The following is a 12,430-nucleotide window of genomic DNA, read 5'->3' as shown; positions in this document are numbered from 1 at the left end:
TCAGACACTTAATCCATGGAGCCACCCAGGTGCCCCTATATTTGCCTTTAAAATCTATTATGGCTTTAGTTAAATAGGTAATTAAGTATTATTTCATAGTGATCTGAGATCCTATTTACTCAAATGTTCAAACCTTTTGACATTTTGGCAACGTCCCCAAATTGAATTCTAAATGAAATCTCTTTGATTTCAAAGTAACTTGAGTTTTCCCAGAGGGTCCCTAGAAAACCTCAAAGAATTTGTCTCTCACCCTGTAAGAGAGATGTTAAACTAGGTTTATTTGATGTGTTAAATTATGTGGAAGCACTGTCAAGTGAGAATTGACAATAAACTTCTGAAGTTATAGGTATATGGAAATATATTATTAATAAGGTTATTCGGAAATGGTTCCAAGTTTCTAGAAAGTTGTAAATACTCTCATCCAATTAATATCCTAAATTATTGTGTACCACAGACATAACTATGTTCCTTTATCAAATGAACTTTCATCAGATCTTTAATCATGGCCACTTTTTTAAAGGTCTTTCCATTTACAGACAGTTACTGTTTTACTCTGATGCTTTTATAAAGTGCTTCATCTTCAGAAAGATTCATGGTAATATCATAAAATTGAACTGGTTAAGAATTTCCAGAACTAATGGAAAAAATGACCCAAATAGAACAATAATTAATGATATGAGATTGAGTGGACTGATGAAGGTGATTATAATTATTTTAACCCTTTTTCTTTGAAACATTGCTGGTTCCTTAATGTTTAATTTTTCCAGATTTACGGGAATGTTTGTTCTCTTTTCTCTTAATCTATCTATGACTTACAGTAGTTTTAAAAAGTATATTGCTATAAAGAAAATGGAAACATTTACTTTTTCTCCTTAGCTGATTCCTCCAGAACTCAGAAATTCAGTGAGCATTCTTATTTTCCTGGCAATATAATTATCTGCATAAGTTCAATAAGAATCTGTTTTTGAATAATAGGGAAAAACTGGAAACTTTGGTTTTATTACCAAGGCTTTGATTAATGTTCTATTTGAGAAGATTTATAAAATCAGATATGACCAAACTGTTTGAAGGGACTAAGGTTGACTTTATGGAGCCAACAAAAATGCATTGGAAAAACTGGCCTGGTATCTTGCTTACAGGATTCCCAGCAGCCTTATCAGGTGACTAAGGAAGACCAGTTCCTGGCAGGCCCAAGAAACTCAAGATATCCTGGGGACCTCAAGAACAGAGGAATTCAGCCAAATCAATAGGTATTTTAGGTGAAATCTGATGGTGAGTCCTTCACTTGGTTTCTTTGCCTGGAGATGTTTTTAAAAGTTCAATCTAAGATTCCTTATAAAAAGCTTTAGCAAAACAGATTTGAAAAAAGCCTATAGAATCAATCACTATTCCTACTGTACTTATATAAATAATCAGGCCATGTTTAATGAGGCTAGACATATTTTAGCAAACAAATCAGCATTCCTATGATTATCTTTGATCAAAATGAGGGTGAGTGTAGAGAAAAAAAAAGTGTTTCAGTAAAAAATTGTAATACTTATAGATATCAGATTCTACTCCTCGTCATTATTTTTGACATTTTGTTATTTATCTGTACACCCAATTGGATCTTGAATTCTTCGAGTTCCTCAAATATCTGAGGAATTCACCAAACTAATATTTCCCACCTTCTGATTTGGAATCACTAAGAACAAAGACTGCCCTTGAGCATTCTTGGAAGGGATAATACCAGCTCCTCCTTACTACTACCCAGATGGCAGCCAAACTTCAGGGACTTGAATGGTGGGTCTACATCCCTCATTAGAAAGAGGTCCTCTGAACTCTTGAAGTGTACACCATCTGGAGATCTAAAACTAAAATTGACTAGGGAGGTTCCTCCTCAGATGCAGATGGCATCTTGGGGACAGCCCTCCCAAGGTCACAGAGCAAGAGCACCATCTCCAATATTAAATCTTCATTCTTGTTGCCTTTTTGCTATTTGCTTTTCTCTTTGTTAATGAGCAGGAGAGACAGTGCTCCTTAACTCTGGCAACTATGGCTGGATCTACTGCTAAGGCCCTAGCTGTACAACAAAATCTCTATATTTCTTTGCTAATTGGTTTTAGATAGTAGAATTGCTTTACTTCTCAACTGAGCACAGAATCTGCTGTGCGATAGTAAAATACTCCTTGTGGCACCTAGATCAAAGCCTCTGGTATTGTACCAAATATAAGAAATTAACAAATAAGCCTCTGGATAGAACCTGTATATTCTTTGCTATATTTGATGACAGCTGGTTTGGTTCATGGGACCCTGGCTGAGAAGCATCCTTCAGTCTCTTGGCATTAATTCCTAATAGTTGTCATTGTAGTCTCCCTGGTGCATTGCGTTCTCTCAATCATCTTAAATGTATGTTCTCAACCATCAACCATACATTACATGGTCACACAGTGAAGAAGTGTCCAAAAAGATGGACAATGAGATGAACAAAAAAAACCCCAATTATTTTATGGATCTGACATCATAACCCATGAGTTTCACAATGAGACAAGAGCAACATAAATCATACCTGAGAGTGGCACTAATACCAAATTTTTGGATGATCTCTCATATATGAGAGGATGACCAAAACGGGGTAATTGTTAAATTAATTAAATAAGGAGACCATTGGCATCATGAGGCTTTAATCCTGTGGTGACCTATGTAAGGTAAAAAAATCTAAGCCTGGAAATGCCTTGAGGGTACAAATCATAGTGCTAAGGACAACCAATCACAAACAGTCAACCAGGCTTTTAGCTATAGACGGTCAATAGGTGCCTTACTCTGCTTCTGTCCTTTTTCTACAAAAGCCTCTCCCTGAGCTCCTGTTAGCAGAGTGCTTTAAAGCACTTCTAGTATGGTGCTGTCTGGTTTGGGTAGATTTTTCTTCACATAAGCTCTTAAAAAAATCTTCTAGATATAAAGGAAAACTGCAAAGTTCAAAAGTCTTTATGGTATGTCCTATTTGTGTGAAAAAGGAAACAAAACATACATTGGTACTTAGGCATATATATGAATGATATATTTTATATATATGTGTATATACATATAGACATATATACATATGTGTGTATGTGTATGTATATGTATATATACACACACATATATATGTATATATATATGATCCTAGAAAGATTCCTGAAAAACTTAAAAATTGTCACTGAGAGTGACTGAGAGTCATGGGAAGAGAAAATACTTTAAGCTTCATACACTTCTATATTGTTTGAATTTCTACTACATACATTTTTGCAATTAAAACAACTCCATATGACTAAAAGTGTGCATACAAGAAGTGGAAAAATGTGAAGAACCCACATTTTGCATGTACCTTTTACTAGCTATGTGGCTTTGGATAAGTCACCTAAATTTCAACAGATTTGTTTTGACATTGTAATTTAGACATAAAACATTACTTGTAATTTGGACATAAAACATTACTTGTATACGATTTCATACAGTTAATGATGGGGGTTCACGGTAAATCTGGGAAATCATAACACACAAAAAGAATTTCTCTTTTGTGAAATGTAGTGAAAATGTCGGTTCTGGGAAAAATAATTTTTTTTTTAATAATTTGGCAATGGCCTCCGAGAGACATGCTCTCTTGTGCAGAGTATGGGGTAAAAAGTAAAGGGTGTGCTTAGCACTTCAGCCTCCCTCCCTAGAGTGTAAGGCTCTAAGGTTCTAGCAATTGCTATTGATCTGACCTCGCAGTGAAAGGGAATGGATGCACTTCTTTCGTAAACACTGGGATTGGGGGCGACCAGGGTCATGAGTGATCTTTTCTTACCTGCTGCCCCGGCCATGTGCTCATCCATGCTGAGCAGGAGTTCCCAGGCAGCTGGCTGGATGTCTCCATACATTTCTTCTGTCAGAATTGGTGCTGCCTTGATTAGCAGAGATAAAGGAGCAGGTGACAGGCTCATCACCTGGGAAAAGATGGAAATCACATCTGAAAGCCTTGGAAGCCACTGATTACTGTACTCCTCTTGACACCCAAGTACCACCTCCCTTCCCTGCTTTTCTTAAATGACCTTCAAATACGTTCTAAAATGATGGCATATTTATTGGCATGGTGTAGGACAAACTTCACATCTTATTTGTCAATGTGAAACTATAAAAGATACTAATTTTTTTTAAAGAATTTATTTATTTGTTTGACAGAGAGAAATCACAAGTAGGCAGAGAGGCAGGCAGAGAGAGGAAGGAACAGGCTCCCCAATGAGCAGACCGCCCGATGCAGGGCTTGATCCCAGGACCCTGAGATCATGACCTGAGCAGAAGGCAGAGGCTTTAACCCACTGAGCCACCCAAGCGCCCCTAAAAGATACTAATTTTATCATGCTTTCACCACAAAAATATCTTGCAGCTACCTAAGGAATAAACTGTAGAATAAGCTCTAAGAGAAAAGAAAGACTCCAGCCAGAATATTTTCGTGTTAGTAGACTTTTAAAGCTTCCTGTTTTCCTTCCTTTTAGGAGCTGATGGCCCATGGCAGCCAATGAGGAGCTTCTAATTTAGAAGGGAGTTCCATTCCGAGAGTTAGTTTTCTAAGCCAGTAGTCCTGGATGAAGTTGTCCCTTTGAAACATTGTATATTGTGGCTATTGCCCTAGATTATGCCACAAAAATCCTATTTAACCTATTTATTTCTATTTATTTTAACCTATTTATAATAAATATAATATATTTATTTTTTTAAAAATTTATTTACTTATTTTAGAGTGAGAGCTCGAGCGTGAGCAGGGCAGAGGGAGAAGGAGAGAGAAAGAATTGTAAGCAGACTAGCCACTGAGCACAGAGATTGAGGCAGCACTTAATCCCATGACCCTGAGATCATAACCTGAGCGACAACCAAAAATCAGATGCTCAACCACTGAGCTACGCAGGTGCCCCCATTATTTCAGATAATTCAGGTGATTAGGGTAAGTTGTGGACAGTCTAGGTCTTTAACCATTTTGAAAACTTTCCAGAAGGGGCATCAGGGTGGCACAGTTGGTTAAGTAACAGATTCTTGGTTTCAGCTCAGGTCATGATCTCATAGTCATGAGATAGAGCCCCACATCAGGCTCCGTGCTCAGTGTGGAGTCTGCTTACAATTCTCTCCCCATGCCCCTCCTGCTCGTGCTGTCTCTTTCTCTCACTCTAAAACAGAGAAATAAATCTTTAAAGAGAAAAAAACTTTCCAGAAAAACAAGTTATTTTTCACAGGCACCCCCTCTCCCACCTTGGGGAATGTGTGTAATGATTTAGACCTTAAGTTGTAATAACAATATAACAATGTGTCTTGCTCTTGATAAGAAGATAAGTGTATTATCTCCCTCTTTTTTTAAAAAATTAACATATAATGTATTATTTGCTTCAGGGGTACAGGTCTGTGAATCATCAGTCTTACACAATTCACAGCACTCACCATAGCACATACCCTCCCCAGTGTCCATAACTCACTACATTGGAAAGAACTCAAATAATGGAGGCTAAAGAGCATCCTACTAAAGAATGAATGGGTCAACCAGGAAATTAAGGAAGATAAGTGTACTATCTCTTTTAATCCATGCAATAATCCTTTGAAATGGGCCTAGTGTTATAATCCCCACCTTATTTATGTATGAGGCAGCTAAGACCAAGAGAAATTAAGCGACTTTTTCTAAGGTCCCAGAGCCAGAGTGGGAGCTGTGGGATTTGAACTCAGAAAGTCACATTCTAAGAGTGGGGAGCATCACTACCCCGTGCTGGTGGGGATTGGCTCCATGGAATTGGGAGAGTGGGAGGAGGCACAGTTCCAGCCGTGTCTCTGTGGAAGCCGGCTGGCTAACAAGAAGGGAATTTTTTGGTTTGCACCCTTGGTGGCATTCTTCCCCACCAATTAAAGGGGTCTTCATGCTAACTGTGCGGAGCGGCACTGGATGTCTCGAGCACTGTAAATGGGCTATCTGGCACCCCCTCCTGATTACGGCTCCGTGAACGTTTCTGATCCAGCTGTCAGTACCTGCAGTCTGATGTATTTTAGCATCCCCGAGTCCTTCTTCCCTTCCAGGTTGGCCTCTGAAACTCTCTTCTTCAGAGAAGGTGTCCGCAGGCATGACTTCTCTGAACACTGCAAAGAACATAAGATAGGTGATGAAGAGTGTTGCCTTCTCTTGAAGGCCGGCAACACTGTTTCCCCCCAAATTTTCCAAGTAACTGTCTTCATCTAATGGGAGGGACGATGTAGGCCTTGTAGGCCCACACCTTCCGAAAGTGGTAAAAACAGTTAATTTTGGAATGAAAGGGAGCTCAGGGATCTTTAGCTACAAACTCCTCTTTTACCAAGATGGAAACTGGTGTCCCAAGAAATGGAATACCTTGACCAAATGACAAAGCCGGCTGTGAGCAGAAATCAGAAAGGACGAGGGCCTTCTGATTTCCATTTCAGAGCAAGTTATATTCCATGAAGCTGTTAAAGACACACGTCTTTTAAAAAATTAAGTCAGTTAAAACCCGCTCTCATAGCCCCTTTACAGGATTGGATGATTCACATTGGGCATTTGGTCATAGGAGAAAGAATATATTTGCTAAAAGAATGTTAGGAAGTTAAAAATAAAAGACTCATCAAGAGAGTACAGGTTCGGAGCACTTACTATCTAGGCCAAAGTTGTAAGGTAAAATGGTTTCCTTAGAAAAGCCAAAATCATCAAAAAACAAAAAACAAAACCACGCTGGTCTATAGGAGGCAGTAGCTCTTTTTTCAAATTGTCTCCTGAACCAGGGTCCAGAATAAAACTGACTTCTGTATAAGCACGGAGGAGACGGGTTTCTTCCTCCAACTCCCTAAATGCCAAGGGATGCAGGGGACAGAGCAGCTGAGAGAATGATTGGTCCTAATGGTGACAGGCTGTTGTTTATTTACCCGGAGTCTTGATTCCCCTAGTTGTGCACTGTGGGCTGTGCAAAGAGGGAATCCATCCTTCCACACAGAATAAACGCTCATTTGTTTTTCCAGTTCCGTGTCAATGAAACACTTTCTCCCTCAATGCTGAGGAAAAAACGGAACTCCTTAAGAATTTTGAACAGAGCTTCCCAGTGTTATAGATGGAGATATTAGGAAAAAAAGACAAATCTTAAAAGTACACGAATGTTCCAAGAAAGTCTTTCAAAACTCTGACAAAAAGACCCAAGACAATGCATCTGGTGTGTGACTGGTATGTAATGAACTTTTAGAATAAATCTACTTCGAAACAAATGAATCCGAGCTCTTACTGTGTTTTCTAAAGATAAAAATGTGGAGGCACATACTTGGGAACATGTATCATTTGAGGAGATAAACCCTCAAATGATGCATTGCATTTTTTTTTCTGTGAATGTATAAACAATATACAGCAAGACCCACGCCTGTTTTATAACTTAGAATCTGTTCTAAAATCACATGGCAAAATAAAATAAAATAAAATGAAATAAAATAAAATCAAATGGCCATAATTTTTCATATAAATGTAGGTGTGTATTTGGCATCCTTTTTAAAAAGTCAAGGTATTTTAAAAGGGACATCTCTCTTATTCTTTTTATAAAACTATATGTGCAAATTTCCAGAATGCTGGAAAACACAGAAAAACTTGGAAGAAAAAAACAGAAACCCCTATAATCCTTAACCAGTGATAGCTGTTATTTTGTTCCTTTCAGACTTTTTTTCATTCTGTGTGTCTTAGCACAATGGTGAGGATGTCCTATATGTAGTGCCCAAATTTTAAGCAACTCATTTTATTAGGATCTTGTGATATTTCCCCAGGTAACTAGATAAGATTTTCAAAATAGGATTTAAAATATGATTTTCAAACTTTGTTAATATTTTACCTTTTCTTCTCTGGCTGGACATTTTATCTTTTTCAGGGTTACTTTTGAATAATATCTCTTGGTTAAATTATAGGTTTTTTATCAGGCAGATACCAGCTTAGAAGAAAAAGGGTGAACATTCATGTTTGTCTCTGACACTCTGGGGAATGTAGGATTCTGTTTAATCTCGTTTACTAGGGACAGAAGGTATATGTCAAGCTTCTCAGTATGTATCAAATATTTGGTATTCATGCATACTTCCCTAGGATGCATTATGTGTTCTGGTGTCTCATCATCATTAGGATGCTTGTGTTAGAGGAAAGGGAAGGGAATTAGCAGGGCTTTCACTCTAGGGTGATGGGCTAGTGATTCTTCAAGTGACTTGCTGAGGCTTGAAAGATAGGTACCAAAGATGCATACTCGTGTGACTGGCACTTGGATACACTGTGAAAGTCCTCAAGTGTGACTGGTGTGACCTCTACTGGTGTGACCCCTACTCAGACTGACAAGCCTAATATCAGTTGCTTTTTGGCTTTTATAACTCGATGTAAAACTTGGCCAGAAGAGAACTAATTCCTGGATGCAGGAAAAGGCTAGTTCTGAAGGCATCTTTTGTTACTAGTGTTTCATGGAAGAGTAAGAAATTTCATTGGACTATGAGTTGCCTATGCTGGTTGGAATTACACATCAAGCTGGGACATGTAAAGAAACCCAGACTAGTAATCCAAGACCAAAGGACAGAATGTATCACCAATAGAGGATGGCATTCATTGTGGAGTCAATCTACCAATGGGAGGCAGCTACACAGCCCCAGGAAGTGGCAGGGATCCCGGGGGATGCTTGTTGTGGTCTGGTGTAGATCTTGGACCACTGACATTTTCTTCTCTCTGTATGTCTTGGACATACATTCATCATATTTGGCTCTGTGACTTCTCTCCTCATTCTGACCACTGTTGATCAACTTTGTAATCCAAAACCAGTCCTTTGACTGACCAGGGCTTTATCCAATGATGTTTGGATCACAAAGAGAAAGAGTGGAGCCCACCAAACTCCTGTCGTATGGAATTAAGGGACACAGAGTCTGATTCATGTACTGATGGGTGCTGGGACTGAGAAATGATGATGCAACCTAGAGATTTTCAGGTCACATACAAGATGAACAAAGCAGGAGTTGCTGGTCAGGGGACAGAGATGAGGAAGAAGATGGAGATGCAGAAAGAAGTACAGGTGAGAAAGTAGGCTGATTCTGATATAGACAGCAGATTTGGTTCCCATTCCTTTGGGACTTGGCTCTTTAGGTTGGTCCTTGGTTTCATGACATTCTGCTTTGTCCTTTGAAGAAACTAATTATTTGAACAAGTTTCTGTGGGTTTCTTGCAAGGAAAATTATTGACCAGAGAGACATAATAATTATTTTAAATAAAAAATTGATTTATTCATTTAATAATTCAAGAGTGTTTCTTAAGAGTTAACCAAATGCCAGGAACTGGGCTAACCTTTGGGGATTTACTGCGGAGCAAAACTCCCTTGATGTTTGGCCCTCATGGACAACGTATCTTACTAGGAGAGACTGATAACAAACAAGCAAACAAAAAATCATGGTATGCATAAAAGTAGACAAATGCCACGAATGAGGAAGCATTGTGGAAATAATATGGTATTTAAAATTCAAGAAAACTGGGGGTGCCTGGGTGGCTCAGTGGGTTAAGTGTCTGCTTTCAGCTCAGGTTAATATCTCTGGGTCCTGGGATTGAGCCCCCCACATTGGGCTCCTTACTTAGTGGAGAGTCTGCTTATCCCTCTGTCCCTCCCCTGCTTATGTTCTTGTGTGCTCTCTCTCAAATAATAAAATCTTAAAAAATAAAAAAAGGGATAAAATTTAAGAAAACTGGAGTCAGTTTACCAAGCTCTCTGGGAAAGAGATCTTCCTGGAAACATATTTCATGCCAAGAGAAGTCTAATTATTTCCCCAAAGGTAACGTAGACCTTTGGGCCTCACACATCTTTGACATGTGAATTTGAACGGGGAGACATTCTAGCAGATGAAATCAAGACCTACAGCCTGGTTTTGGTCTCATAGTAGTGTTTTCCAAAGCTTTGGAAAAACATTAGTCCTGCAGGAAATCAGCTAGCCCCTTGCCACTTGCTTTGGCTTCACAGAATTTACTGACACTGTTCCCTTTTTTTTCAGGCACGTATCACCTTGTACCCTTTTAAACTTTTTGGGTGAAAGGAAAAAAAAAGTTGTTTTATCTACTCCTTTTCTTTCATCAGGAAGCACTTACTGAAAATATACTCTGTTTAGAACATGGCATTGGACAAGATACATATATAAAGGAAAAATGAAAGAATATTTTGGTGAAGGTAATATACAGTATATAAAAACCCCTCAAGCTTGGAAGTGCACTAAAATAGACTAACAGGATGTACAGTGTGTCTCTGAGCATTGAAATGTAGATTAGCAGATTGATCAGAGTTACATGGGTTACAAAATGTACTAGCTGCCACAAATATATTCTGCCATAAAAACCAATTCAAGAGGAAACAGGAATGAAATATCAATTGCTCATAAGGCTCAATTTTAATCAGAATCACTGCTTTTATTCTTGATGTATTGCCTACTCTATTTTCAGTTTGGCCCTAGAAATGTGGGCATTATTCATTTATGTGACAGATTCAGCCCAGGAAATGGAAACATCATGAGAGATCAAAACAGAGCTTGCACAGGAGGCTGGCATTTTGAAAATAAAATGTTTATCGCAGCAGACTCAATGCATTTTTTCAGCTCTTCACCTGCATGACTAATTTAAATATGTTAAGATTAGAGGCCACTGAACTCTTGCTTTACTTTCTCTTTGCCTTCCTAAACTGTAAGCATGCCTGAGGTTGGCAAGCCTCTTCTGCCGCCTCCGGCCAGCATCCCTGGTGGGCTAGGGGCAGAGGGCACTCATAAACTAGACAGCCCACTCGGCCGGCCGTTCAACCCTTACTGTCCCTCCACTCTAAGAGGAACTCTGGTTGATACCGCATAGGAAACAGTGTGCAAGACTTCCCCGGAAGTTTATAATTAAGTGGCAGAGGAGAAACAGGGAGACAAGGGGCCCCATTTTGCAGGCAGATTGATCTTAAAACTCTCAGAGCTTGCCACTTCTCACGGGACAAAGACTAAAGTATGGATTACAGGTGACGGCATAGTTGGAGCAGTAAGGAATCTCAGAGTATGTAGGGTGAACAACGAACATTAATTCCAACATACGTGGTTTTCTCCTAAGAGAGTTTTCATGTGAAGAACTTACTTAAATAAAAATATATCTACATATCTGTATACATATATACACACATGGCTATAGGTACCTATATGTTTCTTTTTATGACATCATTAACAGCTCAGGAAGTTACCCACGTTGATCTAGTCCCAAGATTTTCCTGCAGAATATGTGTAGTCTGAATACCATGAGATACAATAGAGTATCTCTAATACTTCAACAGAGCTTTAAAAAAAAAAAAAAAAAAAGCTCTGGATTTGATATTCCATATTTCTAAATAAAAGTCTAGCTAAGTACGTTACAGTTGTGAACTGTGACCGTTTCACCCCTCTGAGCCTCCAATTCTTCATTTGTAAAATGAGGAGTACAGTATCTCTTGCACAAAGTTTATAAGAATCAAAAAGCACTTTGTCAGTGATACATACCTGTGTTACAGCATTACTTATATGCTTTGAAAAAAAATACTGAAAGATCCTATCCTGGATCTTTCATAAGTGTGCAAACAGCACACTTATGCATGAAATACAGGTTTTTTTTTTTTCTTTAGGATCTCTTGTACTACCCCGAATTTCTTCAATGAACTGTATTATAATTTAAAGAAAAATTCCTTTGTGAGTGCTGAAACATTACAAATTGCTGCATGACTCAACTGCATATTTTTTGTTATTGCTCATATTCTCCAGTTGCTTGATTTGAATTTTATGACCCTCCCTCCCCCGCACCAAACCCGGCTTGCAAACTCCTTAGGGAAGGATCCTCTGATTCTACTTATTTACTTTTTACTTCTCCCAGAATACCAACAGCAGGTGCACAATGAATGCTCACTGAAATGAATAGGTATTATATCAAAATCTCTTTGTAGAACCTCTTGTGAGGAGCAGCTGCAGGGGCGGCCAGCAGCACGGGGTTAGGCGTCTTGGCCATCACGCCTATTCTGGGGCAGGTGGGTGACCCAAGTCTTTCCCGGCAGGACCACGGCAGCCCTGGTTACTGTCTTCATCTCCTGCCAGCTCAGCTGTTCAGTGTACTTGTCAAGAAAGAGCAGCTGAATGCTTGGAAAATGTAAGAGTTTCTTTAAGGAGTTTCCTTTGGTCTGATTTGACCTAGATTACTCTATTATTTATCTGTGAACAATTGGGCCATTTATTACTTATTCCTTAATAAGAAACTGATAAACCATGTCAGTTTCCTATTACTGCTATAATAAACTACTGCAAAATTCATGGTGCAAAACAACACAAATGTATTATCTTACAGTTTTTGAGGTCAGATCTAAAATGGATTGGCAGGGCTGGGTTCCTTCTGGAGGCTCAAAGGAATCATCCATTTCTTCATCTT

General features: G+C 38.8%; 1 protein-coding gene across 13 annotated transcripts in view; it reads right to left on the bottom strand.

The window, feature by feature from the left end:
- The window catches only part of UNC80 (unc-80 homolog, NALCN channel complex subunit), a 228,312-nt gene that overhangs the window by 82,092 nt on the left and 133,790 nt on the right, over nucleotides 1–12,430 (bottom strand). For all 13 annotated transcript variants that reach the window (XM_032354642.1, XM_032354650.1, XM_032354649.1 and 10 more), the window contains 2 exons: nucleotides 6,007–6,114; nucleotides 3,809–3,947 (listed from right to left, as the gene is read on the bottom strand). In XM_032354642.1, the coding sequence (XP_032210533.1) occupies nucleotides 3,809–3,947; nucleotides 6,007–6,114 (247 nt within the window). The remainder of the gene's footprint in view (nucleotides 1–3,808; nucleotides 3,948–6,006; nucleotides 6,115–12,430) is intronic.

Source organism: Mustela erminea, chromosome 8, assembly GCF_009829155.1.
Source record: "Mustela erminea isolate mMusErm1 chromosome 8, mMusErm1.Pri, whole genome shotgun sequence".
Classification (NCBI taxonomy): Eukaryota; Metazoa; Chordata; class Mammalia; order Carnivora; family Mustelidae; genus Mustela; species Mustela erminea.
Note: the sequence above shows the minus strand (reverse complement) of the source record. Positions and strands in the feature narration are given on the sequence as shown.